Source organism: Silurus aristotelis, assembly GCF_946808225.1.
Source record: "Silurus aristotelis genome assembly, chromosome: 9".
NCBI lineage: Eukaryota > Metazoa > Chordata > Actinopteri > Siluriformes > Siluridae > Silurus > Silurus aristotelis.
The window spans coordinates 24,870,340-24,893,591 of record NC_139582.1 but is presented as its reverse complement, the minus strand read 5'-3'; the positions used below and the strand labels follow the sequence as shown (position 1 = coordinate 24,893,591).

The 23,252-nt window shown below is 37.1% G+C and overlaps 1 protein-coding gene across 3 annotated transcripts in view; it reads right to left on the bottom strand.

Moving 5' to 3' along the window:
- Window positions 1-32: 32 nt before the first annotated feature.
- The window catches only part of sptbn5 (spectrin, beta, non-erythrocytic 5), a 52,929-nt gene continuing 29,709 nt past the window's right edge, over window positions 33-23,252 (bottom strand). For 2 of the 3 annotated variants that reach the window (XM_083550589.1, XM_083550591.1), the window contains 37 exons: window positions 22,953-23,156; window positions 22,157-22,306; window positions 21,734-21,838; window positions 21,327-21,515; window positions 21,085-21,240; window positions 20,773-20,964; window positions 20,575-20,670; window positions 19,983-20,101; window positions 19,733-19,847; window positions 19,101-19,214; window positions 16,981-17,102; window positions 16,741-16,903; window positions 16,352-16,540; window positions 16,174-16,251; window positions 15,861-16,033; window positions 15,693-15,783; window positions 15,390-15,536; window positions 15,150-15,287; window positions 14,431-14,687; window positions 14,129-14,315; window positions 13,272-13,484; window positions 10,676-10,872; window positions 10,209-10,413; window positions 9,870-10,046; window positions 9,313-9,468; window positions 8,996-9,213; window positions 8,720-8,909; window positions 8,358-8,534; window positions 8,136-8,243; window positions 3,702-4,577; window positions 3,538-3,603; window positions 3,310-3,393; window positions 3,029-3,120; window positions 2,508-2,621; window positions 2,295-2,392; window positions 2,104-2,208; window positions 33-824 (listed from right to left, as the gene is read on the bottom strand). In XM_083550589.1, the coding sequence (XP_083406715.1) occupies window positions 691-824; window positions 2,104-2,208; window positions 2,295-2,392; window positions 2,508-2,621; window positions 3,029-3,120; window positions 3,310-3,393; window positions 3,538-3,603; window positions 3,702-4,577; window positions 8,136-8,243; window positions 8,358-8,534; window positions 8,720-8,909; window positions 8,996-9,213; window positions 9,313-9,468; window positions 9,870-10,046; window positions 10,209-10,413; window positions 10,676-10,872; window positions 13,272-13,484; window positions 14,129-14,315; window positions 14,431-14,687; window positions 15,150-15,287; window positions 15,390-15,536; window positions 15,693-15,783; window positions 15,861-16,033; window positions 16,174-16,251; window positions 16,352-16,540; window positions 16,741-16,903; window positions 16,981-17,102; window positions 19,101-19,214; window positions 19,733-19,847; window positions 19,983-20,101; window positions 20,575-20,670; window positions 20,773-20,964; window positions 21,085-21,240; window positions 21,327-21,515; window positions 21,734-21,838; window positions 22,157-22,306; window positions 22,953-23,156 (6,195 nt within the window). In that variant the 3' untranslated portion in view covers window positions 33-690. The remainder of the gene's footprint in view (window positions 825-2,103; window positions 2,209-2,294; window positions 2,393-2,507; window positions 2,622-3,028; window positions 3,121-3,309; window positions 3,394-3,537; window positions 3,604-3,701; window positions 4,578-8,135; window positions 8,244-8,357; window positions 8,535-8,719; window positions 8,910-8,995; window positions 9,214-9,312; window positions 9,469-9,869; window positions 10,047-10,208; window positions 10,414-10,675; window positions 10,873-13,271; window positions 13,485-14,128; window positions 14,316-14,430; window positions 14,688-15,149; window positions 15,288-15,389; window positions 15,537-15,692; window positions 15,784-15,860; window positions 16,034-16,173; window positions 16,252-16,351; window positions 16,541-16,740; window positions 16,904-16,980; window positions 17,103-19,100; window positions 19,215-19,732; window positions 19,848-19,982; window positions 20,102-20,574; window positions 20,671-20,772; window positions 20,965-21,084; window positions 21,241-21,326; window positions 21,516-21,733; window positions 21,839-22,156; window positions 22,307-22,952; window positions 23,157-23,252) is intronic. The other variant, XM_083550590.1, reaches the window with a different exon arrangement.

Sequence of the window (23,252 nt, the reverse complement as noted above, 5' to 3'; positions counted from 1 at the left end):
TAAATAAATAATAATAAAAAAAAAAACAGGTCTTTTTGCATCAAAATATCTTTTAATGAATTTACAGTCTTGAGAAAAAATTCTGAAATCACAGAAACCAGCATTGTTGTGTATTTGTTGTGAAATAGCATTTGTGGGATCTTACAAACATCTTGCAAACAGTAAAGCATAAATTAAGCCTGAAAACAACAGCACTTGTAGAGTACATGTTTAATGTGCATGATGAACAGGCTTTTGTTTCTGGCAACAAATAAATTAAGTCAAGATTAAAAACATAAATAGAAGGAAAAATTAAGGCTCAAAACTGTATTACTCGATATAATGTAAATCAAGATAAAGCATAGGTTTATTCTTTCATTAACATGTAAAAAAGCACTAATTTTAGTGTACACTAAGTAGTATACAGTAGAAAAATTATTTGAAATCCCGTTATGTGGAATTAAATTTGTAGTGAATCTTACTTAATGATCAAAGTGCAATATGTATGTAGAAACATACATATAAAAAAATACTTTTGACTAGTGTGATTCTTTATTGCTATTATTCCATTATCAATAATATTGTTATTATAATTTCAATGACAAATCTTGTTATAAAAACTTGCAATCACTAAAACATCTCTATCCTTAACCTGGCATAGAGGTATGCTTGGGATTTTGATGGGCAAAGAAAATTTTGACCAAGTATAAATTATATTTTAAATAATTTTTTGAAGACACTCTTGTTTTTAGACTTTTCTTTTTCTGGGCTGTCCAGATGGTTTTGCGGGGGGAGAGGTGGTGGAAAAGAGGGCGGTTGTTTTTTCCTTAGACCTCTTAAAGTCACTGAAAATAAACAAAGAATACAGCATTCATAAATACACCTTGAACTATACTTCAGTAATTCCTCAGACTTTTACTGAGGATTTAAGACTCATACAAGCTCATATATTTATGCTTCTAGTCATTATTCAATTAAATTTTTTTACACATTATACCCTTACATTTTTATTTGTCTTGACTAGCTATGTGTTGCTGTTATCACCTTTGTTGTTCACGATTATTTGTGTAATGTAAATATATATATATATATATATATATATATATATATATATATATATATATATATATATATATATATATATATATATATATATATATATATATATATATATGTTTGCCATTCTGGAATGACATCTCATGGACAGATTATCAACTTCTCCCAGAATGATTGAATTGACACATTGATACTGACATGGTGTGTTAGGCTAGCACAATAATATGAGATTAGGCAATGTTGCAAGTTTGTTATAACAGCCAGATGTCAATTCTGACCTGCCAGTTAATATTTGTAATAAATATTTGGAGCCATGTCTTACCTCACGTTCTGCACAGAAACACGGTCATGCTGGAACATGTTTGGGTCACTTAGTTCCAGGGAAGTAAAATTGTAATTCTACATTTTATAATTTTACTATTCTAATTTTGTGGCAACAGTATTGGGAAGGGTGAGATGTTTAGGTATTTGTGTGCCTTTAGCCATATTTTGTGTATTCATGCATTCATCTGCAGCCACCTTTTTATCCTGGTCACAGTCACTAGAGCCAGTTCTTGCAACACAATACAAAGTGTATGGTATGCCAGTCCATCCCAGGGCTCCATGCACACATAACATTTTTTATTTATAACTATAGGGAATATAAATGCAGTAAATCCACCTGCATACATGTTTTTTGTAAGTTGAAGTGTGTCCATTAGGCACTGGACACACTTAGTTACACTCCAGTCTAGAAATTCTGATGTCACAGAGCTGATAATTTGACACAAAATATCAAAAAAGATTTTGATGATCAGTTAAAAGGCATAATAAAACTACAATCATCACCAGTTGTGTGGTAGCAGTTCACTGCATAAAATGCAGATATGGCTAATGTGAAATCTCAGAGATTTCAATTGTTTTATGATATTTGGTGCAAGACAAATGTATAAACCAGCTTAAGATAATGCACTGTAACAAAGCAAAAGTCTACACAGGATAAAGAGATACATTTTTAGTGGTCTGTCTAGTCGAAGGATCTAAATTGCTTCTGAATCCCAAATGTTTCATATATATTTTTGAGCTCACGGGAGTCTTTGGCCTCTCCTCCATCTGGGTAACGGTGTTTGTTGTAGTATGTGTGGGGAGGCTTGGGAGGTGGTTCCCTCTCCTTATCAAAACTCTCTCTGGAATCTGTAGTTGTTTCAGAATGGTATATTAGATATACAGGTACACATAAATGCTTATAAAGTTTTCACTGTCTGCTTTTATCTTCTCACTTTTTTCCTGCTCAATCTTGGAAACTTCTGTATGTGGTTCATCCAACAATTTTGAAACCTGCTGCTTTTCTGTGATTTCCTTTTCCTCTGTGTTTATCCTGAAATAATACAAGAAAAATCATTTAAATTCAGTGGTAAAGAACTACATATACATACTGTATGTGTATATAAAACCCAGGATACTTTAGCTTATTTCTAAATTTGTTTGGTTACCCATTATCCTCTAAGGAGCATCTCTGGCCGGTGCAGTTCTGCAGCTCCTCCAGCCACTTCTTTTGTTCCTCTTGAGAGGGTGCAGCAAACAGGTAGTGACTGCCATCCCCCAGTCTTAACCAAAAGTATCACAACATTTAAACATTTTTTCCAATTAATCAATACACTATTGTTTTAAATATTGTTTCTTGGTTTTTTTTCTTTTACTTAATACCTCTTTACTTCCTGCATTAAAAAAAGAAAAACATCTCTCTATTCTGTTTGCTAGGTTTTTAGAATCCGTGTCACAATGTGACTTCTAAGTATCTAAAGTCTTAATTTCTGCTCTAAGTAAAAAAAACTGCTTGTAATGCTACTTTGAGACAATGACCACTGTTAAAAGTGCTATACAAATAAAATTGAATTGAATTGAAATAGAAATGTAAAACTCTCATATGTGCCTGTGTGTCTCATATGTATCAGTGTGTCAGCTTATACAGTATTTAATGAAGCAGAAGACGTTAGAAGAGCTGGCCACATACATGAGTTTGAAGGTATAGTTCTTTCTCCTGTAGTAGGGGTTATCTTTACAAATTGCTCCAGCTACAGTGATAGGTGGCCATCGAGTACAGTTCTGTAAAGCATGTCAAAGTTTGTTATTATAGCTAGCAAGTTAAAAAGACTACAAATTCAGGAGTATTTTAGCTGGTTCATAGATAGATAATGACAGTAACTATTAACTAATTTAAATGTGTTTCAATGTTAGGTGTTTCCATTGCTATTCATGCATGTCCTGGATGTGTCTATTTTTGTGTGTTCATACCTCTCCAGCAGCATTTTGATCATTAAACAAATTCAGCATCTCTTCTTCCAGTAGTGCATAGACAGTTTCCCAGTGATCCACACCCTGATTCATATCAGCACACAACCAATATTCAAATAAATAATATGCACCCAATATACTGTCAAACTATGTATAACCAAGTCTTTGATATATATACACATTGGTTTCTAAGAAAAATCAGCATTTTCTCTCAGCTGGACGACTTACTTTAAACCCTCCCTGTTTCACTTTAATATCCAGTGGTCCCTCCATCTTAGAAAGGCCTGCTTTAGCCTAAATAACATATAATGATTATAATTATAATTATAAATCAGTTTTACATAAAAAAAAAAAACACCATTAATTAAGAAATATATTTTAAGGAAACATACCTTGTAAGCTAGAGTGGATTGTCCCAGAGGTTTCTTAGTTAAATCTTTAGCTTCCTCTGCAGATTTCCTCAGGGTGATTTGAGATGGTGTAAGAGATGGTGGAGGTGATAGTGGTTCCAAAGTATGGAAAGATGTAGGAAGGTCACTCACTGGTGAAGGAATATTGATTGCTTCAAGTTTTTCTGAACTGGCTACAGGGGTGTTAAAAGGTATGGATGTAGGAGGTTCCTTTATCTTTTCAGTTGATTCAAGAAGTATAGATTCGAGAGGTTGCTCTATTTCTCTATTTGATTCAAGAAGTATGGATTTAGGAGGTTCCTCTATCTCTTCATTTGATTCATGAAATATAGGTTCAGAATGTTCATCAGTCAGTTCATTTGGACTTGACCTCGCTTCTCCGGGAGTGTCAAGAGAGAAGGATTTGTGGGAGAGATTTATGTATCTTCTTGTACTGACTTCATTTTCAGACCTGTATATTTGGTCAGAATTTGTGCTGGGAACTAGATGGGATCTGTAAGCAAGGCTTGAATGGGATATGTTTTGTGTTTGAGAAGAGTCAAGGAAAGGTTTGACAGAGGGGGTATTAAAGGTAATAATATTACTACTGCTGCTTATGGTCCTGACCCCAGATGCAACTCCAGGAATTGTAGAATAATTGTCACCCCTGCCACTGCTGTTTCTTCTCAGGGGGTCTGAGATCAGTGTTTTACTATCTAACCTCCCACTGCTGTTTCTTCTTAGGATGTGTTTGGCAACAGAAGGCTGAGAAACTGACGCAGGGTGATCAGAATGGTTTCTCTTTAGAGAAGTCACACGGAAAGACTTTTTCCTGGAACCTCTATCTTCTCTATAATTCTCCGCCAGCTGCTGCTCTTTCTGAGAGATTAAAGTTTGGTAAAGACATAATTTGTGAGAGATGTGAACTGTAAAATCTTAACTGTTAATGCTTAGTAATCTTAAGTTATTCAATTAAATATACTTGTAGATGTAGCCAATTTCCATTTTAGATACAACTAAACTTAAAAATTATTGTATATTTGTCAAGTAGTCTGCAACATTTGAACCTGTACAAAGAGTGGTGATTTTAAATACAGTTAATGTGTGTAAAGCAATGGCAGGTGATAGCACTAAGAATAGGGGAGAAAACAGGAGCAAAAAGGGGAGAAAACAGGAGAGAACAGGGGAGAAAATAGGGGAGAACAGGGGGGGAGAAAAGTAACTTGTGAATCATGAAGGTTAAATGCTATGTTCATACTGCTAACTATTATTATTGTGAAACACAGCTGCTGAACATCTGGAGAAAAAGTTAAGGTTCTTTGCTAAATGGCCACAGAAAAATAGAAATAGGAAAAATGCTTTATTCCCAGACTTCTGGGCTAGGATGAGTACACTCTTTATTACTTAGTGACAAATGTTAGTGCTAAATGTCGAAACAAGTGGCATCACCACTGGTATACGGTCACTAAATTTATAGCACAGATAATACGTTGGCAGGCTGAAATAGTATTGGCAGGAGATGGCAGTGACCAATAAATTAGTAACATGCTAAAAAATATATTGTTCTTGAATGGAACTCTGGCAACTTGATCAAGGCCATCAACACTCTCTGCTCCAAGGGGCACTGTATCATGGCACCTGCATTCTGACCCCAGCTTCCTAACATATATACCGTAATTTCCGGACTATAAAGCGCACCCTTATATAAGCTGAATTTTACAAATATTTAATTTTTTTACATAAATAAGCCGCACCTGTGTATGAAACTAATGAACTTTAAACAGGCTTTACCGAAAGAGAGTGTCTGTTACACGGTGTAAAGGGTGAAATATGTTGTGGCTCCTTCAAAAGCAGAGCGGCATTTTGGGAATAGCATGTCACTGCATTTTTCCGGTATTACTGTGTGTGTATGCATGTGAGACTGAGGATTATGTCCTTATTATTTTCTGATGCTCATTTCTAAGTTTCTTTGACTAACCCGTAACACTGTTGCCAAGAAAAATAAAAAAGCACGCGTTTTGGAAACCTGTCTGTGCTTATATGATTTCTGTTGTAACTGGAGTTACTGAGCTCTCCCTTCACCCAGACTCAACGCGCTACAAGGGTTGTATCTAAACAGTAGCCTACCAAGTAAGTAATTGTTCACTGTCTTCCTCCTTCCTTTCACAACTACAGTGGTACCTTGACCTACGAGTGCATTAATGTACGAGTTTTCCGAGGTACAAGCGGTCCCTGGGTCGATTTTTTGCTTTGTTACGTAAAACTCGAGACGCCGCTGCTAGATGGCGAAGCGAAGCCAGAAAGCAAAGATTTTGACGAAAATAAAGATAAGCAAAGAAGAAAAAGTAAAATTTGTAAAGTTTAGGGATACGTAGTGTACAGGAGTGATGGTTAAAAAACGAGCTTATCGCCTCTACCCCCCCTCCACACACACACACACACACACACACACACACACACACACACACACACACACACACACACACACCCACCGGCGTTTTCGTTAGCTTAAGTCGTCTCATCTCCAAAGAAAATACACTGAATAAAACCTTATTATATCTTTACATACTCTTTCTATTATGTTTTTATACAAGATTTGCTATTTAGAAATGCATTTTCCAATTTAATAACATCAAACATAAAAACGGGGTGTCATTTTGAGGGTTGGAACGGATTAATGGCATTTTCAATATGGAAAACTGATTTGATGTGCGAGCAAATTGAGATAAGAGCTTGTCCATGGAACGAATTAAACTCGTAGGTCAAGGTACCACTGTATTTCTCTGGGGAGTTTATCTTTTGTCATCGTCGTGCGTTTAAGAATCAACACCGGTGAAAGCTTTTCTCCCGATGACGTGCAGCTCAGAACAGAGTTGAGGTGCGTTTTTTCGTTTCCGTTCGGAAATTTCATTAGTCTAATTGGCCCAAAAAAAATCCATATATTAGCCACTTCGTTGTTTAAGCCGCGTGGGAACGTGGGAAAAAAAGTAGCAGCTTATAGTCCAAAAAATACGGTAAATATTTGATTGTGCTTTAATGTATATTTGACAAGTAAAAGCCTCTCTCTATTTAATAAAGTGGTCAGTGAGACACAGTCATGCATTTTTTTTGGATGTCAGTGTCAGGATCTTCCAGGCACATGGCGCGCACTTCCGGTTCCGCGGTGCGCACTTCCGGGTCAGCAGCCATCTTGCCGTTTTTCCTGTGCCTCCCGGTATTTAAGGACACACAATATTTTAGCTCAAGGCCAGATTATTTTACCAGCTCCCTAGCCACTGAGATTATTCTTGCCACCCTGCCTGCTCCTGCTCCTGCTCTTGCTCCTGACCCCTGGTCTGCTCCGCCTCCCTAGTTACCTGGTTGAACTCTGGACTGTTTTTTGCTTTTTTTTTCTGCTCTGCCTATGTTGCTCCATTTGCCAAGTCTCTGAATTTTGTACTGTTTTGGATTTTGGTTTTGGTTCTTCCCTGCATCGCCATGTTTGCCTCTGTTTTCGATCCTGGACTGTTTTTTGGACTCTGTTTTTGCCTTTGCCCCTTTGCTCCACTTTTTATATTAAAGCCTGTTTTCACCTTACTCCTGTGGCATCCTGCATTTGGGTCCAGTCACCTAGCCTTCCTACCTGACTGGTGACATCGCCCCGCTCTTCCAACCTGCCAAGATCATCTCTATTCCTGTCTGCCCTGCCCAACATGCCCCCAAGCCTGCCCAGAGTCCCGCCAAGGGCCCTGCTCCGCCTCGGACCTCCGCCCAGGGTGTCGCTCCGCCCAGGGAGTCGCTCCGCCCAGGGCGTCGCTTCGCCTCGGACCTGTGCAGAGGGCTTCGCTCTGCCTCATCACATCGGCCAGAAAGTGCTTGGGACAGCCAGTGTGACTGTGGCAGTGGCAGTGCTTGGGACAGCCAGCGTTCTGCCTTTCCTGACCTCCAAGGCGTTCTCATACATTCTGGAAGGTCGCCTCAAGCCCCGCTGTGTCCACCCCTGGCACTTTACTTTCCTCGTGCCACAGGATTATCGTGCCTCTCCAGTATTTCCCTCCACCCACCCAGAGTGGATTGCGAGGCCTTGCCTCTTCAGTCTGCAACCTCTTACTCCCGAGACTTCGGACAAAACAAGGCCATCGCTCACCTAGTCACACGCGCTTCCTGACAGTCAGGGGTAGTCATGACACAAATATTAATACGTTTATCTTGAAGTATATACAGTACTTCAAGATAAATGTATTAATATTTGTAATATTTTTTATCACAAAAAAGATTACATTTACATGTTAATAATAGAGGAAAATTACACCTTAATAAGTCTGATCAAGTGGCATCTGAAGATAAATGAATAAAACAAAACATTCTATACCACTTGACAGAGCACATTTGAATCATTTCACAGTACTCAGTTCTCTGATCAGGGATTGCTTTTTTGGGGAGGGGGGGTATTTTTACCTGTGTTTTCCTGTTATGTAAGGTATTAAATCTGTCACTCTGAGCTTGTATCATTGCTTCCAGATCCTCCTGTTTTTTCATTAGCTCTAGTACATCTGAAACAGAATCCTGATATACAGAGAAATGAAATCGTTTCCTGAATAGATTTATTAAGCATAATCAGAAACAAAATCTTCATCCCTCAAATATAAATAATTTTAATGTTTGTATAAGCATCCTTACCCCATAGTCTTGTGCAGTGAGTACATTTTCATATGTGTTCAGCCAATGTTCAGCTTGCTCCAGCTCTGTTTGCAACTGCTGCAGCTCCAGCTCCTGCTGATACAGATCCCTTCTCTCAGCCCAGCCCTGAAGGACCAGGGCTTCCAAATCTTGGAGCTCTTCTAGACGGTCCTCCAACTGTATTTTTTTAAACCAATAAAACAATACATACATACAGACAGACCGATCAAAGTTCCAGTTTATATTATCTTTCTAACCCTCTACTTTGATGTACAGTGTGAAGACATTATTCAAACAATTCTCTAAATAAGTATTAATGCCTTGTGTGCTTTGTGTAATTTTTGCTAGATTTTTAACCATACCTCCTCACTCATTAAGTTTCCTTCATGTATTAGCTGTCTCCCTTTAATTTTCACCATTTCTGATTTGTCAAGTTGCCTCTCAATCTGGGTATGATACTCCTCGTGCCGTTTGATTAGCTGTGCCAAGTCTTTGACTTCACCTCTGAGTTCCTCTCCTGTCACCAAGGAAAGTGACTCCCTAAGCCAAGCTCTGTGAAGGTGTCAAAATTATTTGATAGGTCGAATATCATATTATGTCATTACAATATACAAAGAAATAAAATAACAATGAATTACATGAGCTCCCTCCAGTCATTAAGATATCTCTGGACAGCCACGACCTGCTGCAATCTGTGTTTGCACTTGCCGGCTTTTTCTAGGAGGCTATCCCAGTTTTCCTCCACCTCCTGCATCCTCTCAGATAGACTTTCCCTTAACTGTGGACACCGTCTAACCAGAGCTCTACCCTCTTCTTTTTTGCGTTGCAGATCCTCCTCAATTACAGCCAAATCCCTCTAAATAAAGGAAATTGCATTATATGTCTACACCAGTGAAGTGGTCTAGAACCAGGTCTATCATTTATCTTAAGTTACAGTACTATGGCTAATCAGTACCTCAAGTCCTTCATGCTGTCGAATAAAAGCTTGAACACTGAACAGGTCAATTTCCCTGTTCTCTGAATCCAACATAATTTCCTTCTCACTTATCCAGCTCTTCAGCTCATCCAAGTCATGGTCAAACTGGTGAACCTCATGGGCTGATTGCAAATTCTGTATTAAACAATTTTAACATCCATCACTGTAGTCTTGGCGGTTCATATTTTTGAAAATTTCAGATTTATGCAGATAAATATAGTGTTTTCTTTTGGAAGGGATGTGAGTAAAAAAGTCAAATTCTGGCACTAAAAGGGTTTTTTCTCCTCATTCTGTATTTAAGCTTTTGTGAGCTTTTACCTTTATGGAGTATTGTAGGTATAACTAAATGTAAAAGTTGGCATGGATGTGCTTTGCAGTATACAAAAGCATTTATTTAGGTTTATAAAAAAAAAATCAGTATACCAGAACTTCAGTTGGTTATATACTATGATATGAAATATTGAATCTGAAAACCTATGCTTTATCAGTCTAACTACAAGACAAATTTCTTCCCCCTACATGTATTGGACAATTACCTCTTCCCGTGTTTTCATAGCCATTTGTAATTCCTCCCATAAATTTAGTAGTGCCTTTTCCTTCTGCTCGGTTTCTGAGGATTTCACTTGCTTTTTTAGCTTTTGAACTGCAGTTAGTTTGTTGTGACCCAAAGTGTTGACTTCGTCTGTGAAATTCTCAAATTTTTTCTGCAGGTTCTGGAAAACCATATAAAAAACATTTCAGAGATCACAACTCAGCGGGACTTGTCATAGTTCTGAGACGCTTAGAAGTTTGTACAAATATGGGCTTTATAAACTCAATTTAATAGTGACAACTATTACTGCTATTTTACAAATTATATTAATATGCATAGGTACCTCCACATCTTCAAGATCTTGGCCAAAATCATCACACTCTGCAAGGGTCTTGCGAGAGATAAGCCAACTTTTGAGGTCTCTGGTCTCTCTCTCAAACACATAGAGATTGTACTGGTCCTCTAATGCTGTACGATAGTCTGATGACAGCTGCAGTAGTGTTTCATATTGCTTTTTCATGTTTGTGACACTCTTGGTCACCAAAGGGCTGCAGTTAGACACATTTAGTGTTTTAAATATGAATTAATTAACAAGGAAGGAGATTTGGTGTTGTAATTGTTATTAAAGGTGCTGTGTAAAATCTTAAGTTAAGAATGAACCTTTCTTTGTCAATTCTTTGCCTACAATGAAAATACAACTACAAACACTGCATTATATTTTAAAAAAATATCATACCAATTTTCATTTTATTTATTTATAGATATTCAATGTGTAGAATAACAGCTCAAATTTTGCTTCAATGTCTGTACCTGCTAGGGTGGCCACACCTTTCCATTTCAGCCCCAGTATCCTTAAGGGAGTTGATTTTCCCATGGTTGTTGACTAACTCCAGGTCCACTCCATCTAACTTCCTGAGAAGTGCCTCTGTGGCCTCCTCACTTTTCCCATAGTCTCTGGACTCCAGTATTGGCTTCAACTCCTCCATCCACAGCTCGATGTCAGAGACCTGTAGAAATACACAAGATGTGTAAGACAACCTTAAATTTAAAAGTATATATATACTAGCTGAAAGTACCCGTGCTTCGCTACGGAAGGCAGAACGCTAAGCAATATGGCAATAAGCAGTAAGCACTGAGCAGGACTGGATGATCAGAGATCAGAACGTAACGTAACAGGGCAAACTACTTTGAAAATAATTTTTATTGTGCATCTAGCATCTAATAAGAAACAATGTACTAAGTTTCATTAGGATCCGTAATGTTATTTCGAAGAATTTACAATGCGTGAGAAATTGCGTTTTTCGCGAGTTAGCCTCGATCCAGGGCGAATTTTTCAAAACCCTTTCTTAGTGAGCACCTAAGACCCAAGAGGAATGTATGTTCCAAATTTGATTGCAATCCGTATAGTGGTTTTTAAGATTTCGTGATAAGTGAGTGAGTCAGTCAGTGGTATTTGAGCTTTATATATATATATATATATATATATATATATATATATATATATATATATATATATATATATATATATATATATATATATATATATATATATATAAATAGTGAGGAAAATAAGTATTTGAACACCCTGCTATTTTGCAAGTTCTCCCACTTAGAAATCATGGAGGGGTCTGAAATTGTCATCGTACTTGCATGTCCACTGTGAGAGACATAATCTAAAAAAAATAATCCTGAAATCACAATGTATGATTTTTTAACTATTTATTTGTATGATACAGCTGCAAATAAGTATTTGAACACCTGAGAATGTCAATGTTAATTTTTGGTACAGTAGCCTTTGTTTGCAATTACAGAGGTCAAACGTTTCCTGTAGTTTTTCACCGGGTTTGCACACACTGCAGGAGGGATTTTGGCCCACTCCTCCACACAGATCTTCTCTAGATCAGTCAGGTTTCTGGCCTGTCGCTGAAAAACACGGAGTTTGAGCTCCCTCCAAAGATTCTCTATTGGGTTTAGGTCTGGAGACTGGCTAGGCCACGGCAGAACCTTGATATGCTTCTTACAGAGCCACTCCTTGGTTATCCTGGCTGTGTGCTTCGGGTCATTGTCATGTTGGAAGACCCAGCCTCAACCCATCTTCAATGCTCTAACTGAGGGAAGGAGGTTGTTCCCCAAAATCTCGCAATACATGGCCCCGGTCATCCTCTCCTTAATACAGTGCAGTCGCTCTGTCCCATGTGCAGAAAAACACCCCCAAAGCATGATGCTACCACCCCCATGCTTCACAGTAGGGATGGTGTTCTTGGGATGGTACTCATCATTCTTCTTCCTCCAAACACGTTTAGTGGAATTATGACCCAAAAGTTCTATTTTGGTCTCATCTGACCACATGACTTTCTCCCATGACTCCTCTGGATCATCCATTAGTGTATTACCAACAGTAACCTTGGAAACGGTGGTCCAAGCTCTTTTCAGGTCATTAACCAGCTCCTTGCGTGTAGTTCTGGACTGATTTTTCACCTTCCTTAGGATCATTAAGACCCCACGAGGTGAGATCTTGCATGGAGCCCCAGTCCGAGGGAGATTGACAGTCATGTTTAGCTTCTTCCATTTTCTAATGATTGCTCCAACAGTGGACCTTTTTTTCACCAAGCTGCTTGGCAATTTCCCCGTAGCCCTTTCCAGCCTTGTGGAGGTGTACAATTTTGTCTCTAGTGTCTTTGGACAGCTCTTTGGTCTTGGCCATGTTAGTAGTTGGATTCTTACTAATTGTATGGGGTGGACAGGTGTCTTTATGCAGCTAACGACCACAAACAGGTGCATCTAATTTAGGATAATAAATGTAGTGGAGGTGGACATTTTAAAGGCAGACTAACAGGTCTTTGAGGGTCAGAATTCTAGATGATAGACAGGTGTTTAAATACTTATTTGCAGCTGTATCATACAAATAAATAGTTTAAAAATCATATATTGTGATTTCTGGATTTTTTTTTTTTAGATTATGTCTCTCACAGTGGACATGCACCTACGATGACAATTTCAGACCCCTCCATGATTTCTAAGTGGGAGAACTTGCAAAATAGCAGGGTGTTCAAATACTTATTTTCCTCACTGTATATATATATATATATATATATATATATATATATATATATATATATATATATATATATATATATATATATATATATATATATACACACACACACACACACAAAGGAACAAAGGAAGCATTGGTTAAATGTCATATTAATCACTGACTTGTCTAGTATTATCTTTTAAATTAAATACTATATTCTTCTTTATATTCATATTTATTTATATTATGATATTAGCTCAGTCTATGTGCTAAGTTTTCTTTAAATTATTTGCTTTATCTAAGCACAAACATTGAATGCTTTTTTCTGAGTAAATCTTATTATCATAAACTGGAAAAATTATATCAAACCTCTGAGAGGAAGGTCTGGATTTTCATTGCCTCTTCAAGTTGGTGGCCTTTATTTTCAGTCTCTGTCGTCAAAGTGTCAAATAGTCCCTTTAATTCAGCCATCCTTGCACTGATTTTCTCTGAGGCAAAGTGCCTCCCTCTTACCAAATTCTGTCCTGCCTCAAGTACTGCCTGCACCAGAGGGGTACGACCTGCAATTTCCTGCATTTTCACCTGAAGAATATATTCCACAATTATTAATAAACCATCTGTGTTTTATATCATAATGTATTCTTTTCAAAAGACTAAAGGTACTAATGCAAATTTATACTGAATATTTTCAAAGCATCTTTAACATTAAATACATATTTCATTATTATAACTAATCATATTATTAGGGATTCCTGAATTCAATTATGTTTTGCATTTCAGTCACAAGCTGATTCATAGCAAAGTTGTTTTGCATTTTTAATAGCATTTTTGTAAAAGCATTCATAAAAGACTGTAAAAATGTTTTATGAATGCTACATCCAATAGGTTTTTCTTGAACACCACACACATGAATTATAAATATTTATAGCCTTTAACTTGGTTAGGGCCTTAACCAGCCCAGAAAGTTTTTGTTGCCACTGGAGTCTAGTTCTGTGCCTCATGTTTACTTCATGAGGACCACACAATTGTTATCTAGGTCGTGATGAATAAACAAAACAACTGAAGGTGGGTGTACTATCTTTTCCCCATGAATTTATGTTCAAGTGCTCTATTAATAATGAATTTCTGGCAGTGAACATTAAACCATATAAGCACTTCATGCATGCCAAATACATCTAAAGATTCTACTACAAAAATAATGACCTGTAACCTAGTTAAAAACTTACATGATACTTTTTGACCATTGCTTGTGTGCTTTCAAGTGAAGTACCAAACTCTTTAGAAGCCATTCCCAGTAGCTTATCCTGAATCCATAATATTTCATCGTCAATGTCCCGGTAAAACTGGAACAAGATCTGCCATGATTCCAGAGTATCCCTATAAGCCTGGAGAGGTTCAGCCAGGCCATTATACCTGAGGAAAAACAGTATAAGAATGACAATTTATATATGCTGTGTTTTATATATTTTTTATTACACTCTCAGCATACCTTTATCTTAAAAATATAAATTCTGAAAACTAAAGATACCTGTTGGCCATGTGCCAAACTTGTTGCTGGATCTCCCTAGCTTGAAAATTGCCTTGGGAGCTGAGATCTTTGGCTGCGCCCACCAGATTTTGGACTTTTTCCAAATGTCCATTCACCACTTCCTCCAAGCCCTGAAGAGCCTTTAGTAATCTGTTAACTGAGGCCAGGTCTGTGCCACAGTCTGTCTGACTCAACTCAGCTTCAACCGAATCTAGCCATTCCTCGACATCCTCCAAGGAGCGTAGAAACTGCAAGGCCTATGTAATAAGGAATGTGGCAAAAGCAGGACTCATACATTATACAGCTAAAATTATGTGAACAACAGACCTCCAAACTACGTGTGTTTTGCCTCAAGCTGTTGCCACAAACTTGGAAGTCTTTGTATGCTCTAACACGGTAACATTGTATCCACAGAGACCTGACCTCAACTCCTTTGGTGTCGACACCCAGTATTACTGCATGACCACAAACCTTTGGCAATATAGTGTATATACAGCATTATATTGTAGTATACAGTAACGTAAAAGCCTTGAAACTCAAAGAGACCTCTATATTAATAAAATAAAATAAAACATATTTAATAGTAAAATCTATTTCTGGCACATGCAGCACTGAATTTGTATTTTTTAAGAATGATCATATTCTTAACATTTTAATTAACATTTTCTATCACAGGCTGCCTGTGTAAACTAATCCACACTACTGTTTTTGTTATGTACCTGATATGCTTCCTGTAAACGTAACTTCTTCTCTTTGCAGTTGATTAAAAGTTGCTCCCATCCTTCACTTAGATTAATTATTCTTGATTTTATTTTGTCCTTGGCTGGATGACCAGCAGCCAGCATCTTCTCTCCTTCCTAGCATTTGAATATAATCGTTATGATACTGCTTCTGGGGAGCATTTTAGCATACTGCAGTTATACTATACCGTGTATTTACACTGATCAGGCATTACAAACCTTTCTTAAGGCTTCTAAACAACTGCGGTTGAAGAGAATTTCAGCTTCAAAGCTCTGGTGTTTCAGTATCTTGGCTTGCAAATTGATAGGCTCTCTCCAGCTCTCATCCTGAGCCACTGATTTCTTCTCATTTAACCATGAGCACATCTTAATGATAGATATAGATAAGGATTTTTTATTAATTTTTTTTTCCAAGTAAAACATTTATCAGACAATAAGTCTCCATTAATGCAGAAATATTGAAAAGCAAAATAATTATGATGGTTTAAAGCAAAGGAAACACTTTTCTTTACACTGGCATACCTCATAACTGTCTTCTAAAAATTTTTGTAGCAGGAATGATTCCTTCAAAGCTATTTGTCGAACTTTACTCATCTCCAACAATCTCTCCTTTCTGAAAGAAAAAAAAAATTTGCCATAATGAACCATTCATTAAAATATGTTTATATAGTATAAATGGTTATAGATCACCTTAGCTGAATTGCTTTACTCCTCCTTGTGATGTTGTCTGAGTCATAATGTTTTCTTTGTGTCAGTTGTTGAGCATATCTCTCCACCTCTTCCACCTGTTGTAGCTGAGCTTCTAGAGAGTTCTCAAACAGGACATGCTTCCTCTGGAGAGCCTCCACTTCTGACAAGGAGCTCTAAAATGACCATTGTATAAGAATCAATAATTAACTGGGGTTTTCTTTCAGCAATTGGTGTCTTCTCTTGTTTAAATATTTGCAATTGTAGCTTTTTAAAACCATTTTTACTACTAATCATTCTCTAAAAGGTCACTTACCCCAGCATCTTCATTAGCCAGAAAAGCTTCTCTGTTACTCAACAAACTCTCAGATTGTTCAAAATTACCAAGGAATACCTACACCCAAATAAATGTAATCAAAAAGATGCTATGTAAATTACTTTTCAGGTAGAATCACATGGCATAAGCAATGTACTAAATACATAGTTTTCAGTACCTGAAGCTCCAGAGCTTGATCTAGTGTTGACATTCTTTCTTCCCATGCTTGAATGAGCCTGACTTTAGCATCTGCAAGATTGCTTAGGGCTTTTTTGACCTCTACTTTTTCACTATGGCTGGATTTCACTAGGTTCTGGCCAAAATTCTTCACTGAATCAATGCGCTCACAACGTGCATCCATCTCTGCCTACAATCATAAAAGCAATTTTTAATATCAACAAAAATCTGGCTTTAATTTGTAGAATTTCTTCTCAATATTGTCTACCATATCTATCAAAGTGCACTATTTAAAAAAAGACAGTTACACATAAACTTTTTGCTTTTGTTTTGCATTGCTTATACACTTTACACACAATTCAGTGTATAAGTATGTTTAAGAGCCTTTACTTTCCAGTCCTTGTGCTCCACTATAAGGCTTTCTGCTTCAGCTTTACTTTTTGGCAAGCCCTTTTTTCCCATTTCAGCAGTCTGCTTCAGTGTCCAGTCCAGCAACAGACGTTGGTTGGCTTTAAACAGCTGGAGCTGGTGTGATTCCTGCAAATGTTCTTTCCTACAGTAGCAGTAAAATATACCTGATGAAATTCGTTGCAAGGGAACAATTATCCTAAATGTTGCAACTTTGCTCACCTTAGTTTCATTTCCATATCCAGCTTCATCAAAGTGCTGTTTATTTCTTGCTGCTTCTTACTCAGCTTGTCAGAAAGGTCGGGGTGTGTCCTTAATTTATATTTGGTCTCTTTTTCCAGAACCTTATTAAAAAACCAACAACAACAATGAAACATTCTTGATAAAAATTAATACTGTATCTCACAAAAGTGAGTACACCTCTCACATTTCAGCAACCACTTTAATATATCTTCAGGGACAATACTAAAGAAATGAAACTTGGATATATTTTAGAGTAGTCAATGTACAGCTTGTACACAACACACAGCCAATATTGTTAAAGTTCAAGTTTATTTCTATAGCACTGTTCACAATGGACATTGTCTCAAAGCAGCTTTACAGAATGTAAGAATTATATAACAACAAATATTGATATAAGTGAATTATGTGTATTAATCAATGATGAGCAAGCCTGTGACTGTATGAGTAAGAAACCTTGAGAGGAACCAGACTCAAAATGGAAAACCATCTGTATTTGAGTGAATTTAAGAGTGTGATTATTAAGTCTGAAAAAAAAACAGTAGAAAACTGCAGACTGAGAACTACCATGCGTAATGCGTGTCCTTTCTACATTCTTATTCAGTGAGTTGACATTGTGGAACCACTATTATTGTCTATTACCACCAGTATTACCGTCATTATTGTTAAAATAACTTTCAACAACAGTGAGAACTGTGAAAAGTGAACATGTCAAAACTGTGTCCAAAGTGTAAATATTTTGTGTGAGCACTTGTCTGGCACTGCTTTTTACCAGAGCTGCACGAGTTGCTGGGATCCTCTTCCACTTCTCCATACTGACAACACGGCGCTGCTGGATGTTAGACACATGGCGTTTCTCCACCTTACGCTTGAGGATGCCACACAGATGCTCAATAGGGTTCAAGTCTGGAGACAATCTTGGCCACTCCATCACCTTCACTTTCAGCTTCTTCAACAAGGCAGTTCTCATCTTGGCAGTGTTTTTGGGGTTATTATCATGTGGGAAAACTGCCATTCAGCCCAGTTTCTGAATCAAGGGCATCATGTTCTACTTCAGAATGTCACAGTACTACCACCACACACAATGTACTTGGTACTCCTCACCAGGGTGTCACCACACATGCTGAACACCATCTAAACCAAACAAGTTTATCTTAGTCTAATCAGACCACATTACATGTTTCAAGTAATTAATGCTCTTGGACAGATTGTCTTCAGAAAACTGTTTGTGGGTTTTCTTGTGCGCCAGTTTCAGGAGAGGCTTCCTTCTGGGAAAATGGCAATGCAAACTGACTTGTTGCAGTGTGCAGCGTATTGTCTGAGCACTGAAAGGTGGACCTTCCACTTCTGCTACCTCTAAAATAATGCTGGCAGCACTCATGCATCTGTTTTTTAAAGCAGCTTCTGCACCTGACGCACATCACGAAGACTCCACTTTTTTTGATTGACCCTTGCGAGACCTGTTCCGAGTGAAACCCCCTTGGAAAACCTCTGTATAACCCTGACCACTGTACTGTAACTCAGTTTCAGGGTGTTAAAGATCTTCTTATAGCATAGGATGTCTTTGTAAAGAGCAACAATTCTAATCCTCAAAGAGTTCTTTGCCATGAGGTGCCATGTTAAACATCCAGTGGTCTGTATGAGAGAATTGTACTTAAAGCACCAAATTTCAACTGCTCTGAAGCAAGATACACAAATTAGTATGTTCCTGCTAAGCAGACAAAAACATAAACATGATGAATAGGACATGTGGCTTTGCATGATTACACAATGTACAGCTGTTATCACTTTGGGTCTACTCACTTTTGTTGTCAGCTATTTTGGCAATAATGGCTGTATGCTGAGTTATTTTCAGAGGACAGTAAATCTGTACTGTTATACAAGCTGCACATTGATTACTCTAAAATATAGTTTCATTTCTCTAGTATTGTTTCTTTAGAAGATATACAACAATTGTTGCTGAAATGTGAGAGGTGTACTCACTTTTGTGAGATACTGTAACTGTGGTGCAATGCATAATAATAACACAATATTGCTTTATGTCATGTAAAATAGAAAGACATCATTTATCTCATGTTTCCTGAAGCTCTTTCGATACTCACAGTGCTTCTCTCTTGGATAACTCGGACCTCTCGTTCCATCTCCTCATGCCTGCGTATAAGGTTCTCTACACTCTCTACATCCTCTCCATAACCATGACCTTGTAGTAAGAGCATCTGCAAACCCACATAAATGTGAAAATAAATGTTTTCTACAGGACAAAAGATGATATTTCAAGTTTTATGTGTTTTGTGCACTGATTAAAATGCGTAATATTAAAAATTGTATGCACAAGAATCACTAGCATATCTGTGAATTAGGGTGCAGTATTCAAAAAAATGTACCACCTACCATAATATTTCTAAGATAGGTTTTAAGGGAGTGTTTAAGGGAGGACTGGTTTAACATTATCTATATACTAACATTAACTATATCAGTGCTAAAACCAAGACTGTCATGAAATGTAATAAAGAAAACTTATAATACTTATATAAAAGTATTTAAACCCATATTGGTGTCTCATGTGGTGTAAGAAGAAAGTTAGTGGTTTCCAGGACAGAACTACATATTTGTGAATTTTCGTCTGGGAAATATTGTAAATATAGACTTGCTCTGGTACTGGAATAAAGTCCAAACGACACTGAAAAAAATCATGATAATTATCTTACTTTAAAACAATAGAAAACAGCCTTACCTTTTCACTTGCCCTTTCCCTGACTTCCTCAAGATCACGGATCAGAGAGTGGACCTCCACTGCTTCTTTTAATTTCCTCTTATAGCTGCTTAGGTTTCCATGGAAATGACTCCATCTGTCAGCAGAAGCAATGAACACAGCACCTATGTGGGTATGCTAATGAATGCTTGTTTAAACTAGTAAAAGCGTCTAATGATGAATGGAAATCAGAGGGTGCTAGTTAATATTATTCAAATGCTTCCTAACTGACCTTTCATTCAATTGCTGTCTGCGTTTCTTCACAGTAAACAGCTCGTCACAATTCTGTCTTTCAAGTCGATCAGCCAGGTTATTGATTGTCTTGATATGAGCATCATCAACAGTCAAATCCTGCCAAAGATTAATAAAAGGTATTCAAGCCAACACTTTATAACAAACAATTTTATTACCTTCATAGAAACAGTTAAAATGTACATATTTACAATGCTTATTAATAATAAAGTTCTTAAATAGTTGAAGTTTTTAAATGTTGCTACTGCTAACTCCTGGTTTGTGTGACATGGGCTACACTGAACAAACAAAAACCCCTTTTTGTGCACATTTTGAAAATTGTGCACCTTGCACTCCTGCTAAACAATAAAAATGTGCTTATTCATTGCGGATTTCCACACACTCTCACAGAATGACATGTGCAGAACTCTATTAATACTAATAATAGTATTAATAACAATAATTTAAAGAAATAATAAATAATAATCCCTGGACACAAATGTTTGTACTGAATGTGTCTTGGTTACTCCACAACTTTTCATAAATAACAGTAAAAATATAATATTTATTAGTCTTCACATCATGTGACTTACCCCAGGGCTGGAGCTTCTGAACTCACTTAGTTTCTTTTGTAGTTGTTGGCAATGTTCATAATCCTCCCCAAGATCTCCAACATTAATCATGACCTCCTAGACAGGAAGGAATAAGTTAAAGGGAAGTCTATATTAAATAATTAACACATTTTTAAGCAGGAGTTTAACCATGAGTCATCAAACATGATTCTTTCTTACCTTCTGCCTGATCCAAACTTCTACTTGCTCCACTTTCTGGAGGAACTTTAGAAAGTCACGGTGGTCTTCTAAAACTTTCCCCCGGGCAGAGATGGCTTCTTTCAGAGCCTCCCAGTGAGCAATCAAAGTGAAAATGCTGTTTTTTACCTGCTTGGACTTTGGATGACGAAGAAAGACCAACTCTTCTCCAGTCTGATGGAATTGGTAGAATCAAGTATATGAAAATATTGTCAAACCTAAAGATCTGTCATAGTACATGTGAAGCATTTACAGTATATACCGAATATACCAGTAAGGTGCAACTGGCCTCACCTGCTGGACAGAGTCAATTATTTTGCCATGAGCCAGAATCTCTGCCTCAAACACCTGATGCTTCTGCAATAGCTTCATCTTGGCCTGAAAGTTGCTCAGGTCCATTTTGGAATCCTCCTGCATTTTCTGCATGTGCTCTGACACCCATTCCTCAGCCTGAATTACAATTTATGTTAGATTGTTTGAACTATAAAAGAAAATATTCCCCTTATTGCTATGGTAACTTGAGACGAAGACTGTACCTCAGAAGCATCACGGGTGAAGATGCAAAGAAGCATAGAGAGCTCAAGTTCTTTCCTGCGTTTAATAGACAGATCTTTAATACGCTCCCTCCGTTCTCTGAGAGAGTTCAGGGTGTATTTGTAGTTTCCTTTTTTTCTCATCACCCCTCCTTTGCTCAAATGTTCAGCTGATTCCTGAAGAGCAGCCATCTGCAAAAAGGACAATCATTCAATATTTTAAAAAGTACACATAGTTATATTGATAAATTATGATGAACTGCCTAATAGAATATTTGATTGAGTCCTGACTATAACAAAATTATTAGAAGAATAGAAGCAAACTGTTACTAAAAATTCACAAGAATAGCTAATTGGCAAGTTGCAAGTCAATTGTTCACATGAAAATATATTAAATGTATGGTACCAACTTTGGCTTCTTGAGTGCTAAGAAGTTTTTCAAAGGCTTCATGGCGTTTGATTAAAGACTCTGTCTCATCCACTGTTGACCCCAAATCACTGTTTCTCAGCTGGACCTGTTAAACACGTTGCAGTATAACTGTGGGCCATCATTAAACATAAACTATCTGTCATGTATCACCAGCATGTTTAGTTTCTTGACAATATAACTCCAAACAATAAATGATGTCTCCAGATTTTTCTGGCATATTCACTGCAGAATTCACAATGTTGAAACGGCCAAGTGTTCACTTACTTACAGGTGTCTTCTTAATAGATATAGACCTTTGCCTGAAAGCTTTGCCAAGTCATTAAATTGTTTTACTTTGCAGTAAAATATTATAAAGGAAATCTAACACCTAAACTATATTGAATCTCATATTTGAGTGACTCACTTCTTGGGAGTTGGTGATCTTCTCCATGTGTTCAATGTCTCTGTAAAACACTTGTTCCTGATGGGTGTTCTCCAGCCATTTCTGCTTGGATTCCCAATTAGCTAACAGCCTGTCTCTTTCACCCTGCAAAGCTCTCAGCTTGTCTTGGACCTAAAGATAAAAAGGCATATTTATAGCTTTTAATAAGCTTGTGAAATTTTTTTTAAACAATATTTCAATAATGTTTACAACCTATCAATTTTGTGTTGGAGTTGTATGAACAATAATAAAAAAAAATATGGGAAAATGCCAGTATTTATATGCTCAATATATTGTTCCCAATAAAAAGCTGACCCAATTAGCCCAATCATTTTGAACACAGTTACAGGTATTTTGTATTAACACATACTAGAAAACCCACCCCATCCCCTATCTTATGTACCCTTTCTTTATGTCCAGGTAATTGGAAATATATCACTATTTGTTGGCCAATCTAACATTGTATAATGTTAATAATAATTACTGAAATGATGAAGTTATTACAAGAGATTTCTTATTTAGCCATTAGTGCTGAAATTACAATTTGAGCAGCAGCAGAACAGTGAAAATGTTGGCTATGTGGACACTGGACAACCCTTTTGTAAAAATTACTGTACAGAAAAATGCGGTTTACTTAACATTTACTTCACAACCGCTGGCATTCAACAGCATACCTGGCAGTATGTTTACAGTATGCCTTACTCTTTCAAAAAAAAAATGTGACCATCAGGAATACTAGATATAAGTAGACATAAGAAATGACAAAAGGAATATTCACTTCCTGTGGAATGGGAATATCTTGCTCTAGTAGGCGCTGACCCATAGCTACTGCCTGAGCGTATGTCTCTTCATGGGCTACAATCTCAGCCCACAGCTGCTGATGCTGTAAAAGCTGAAGATCACATGTGGCCACATCTCGGACAGACTCCTCTGCCTTTATGCCACTCAGCACTTGAGCACACCACAAAGAATAATCCTGTACCTAAGGACAAAAAGTGGCAAAGAAACAGAGGTATAAATTCTGGTTACAACCACCTGTCTTCTTTTCAATATTAATAATAAAATATTTCGCCATGTG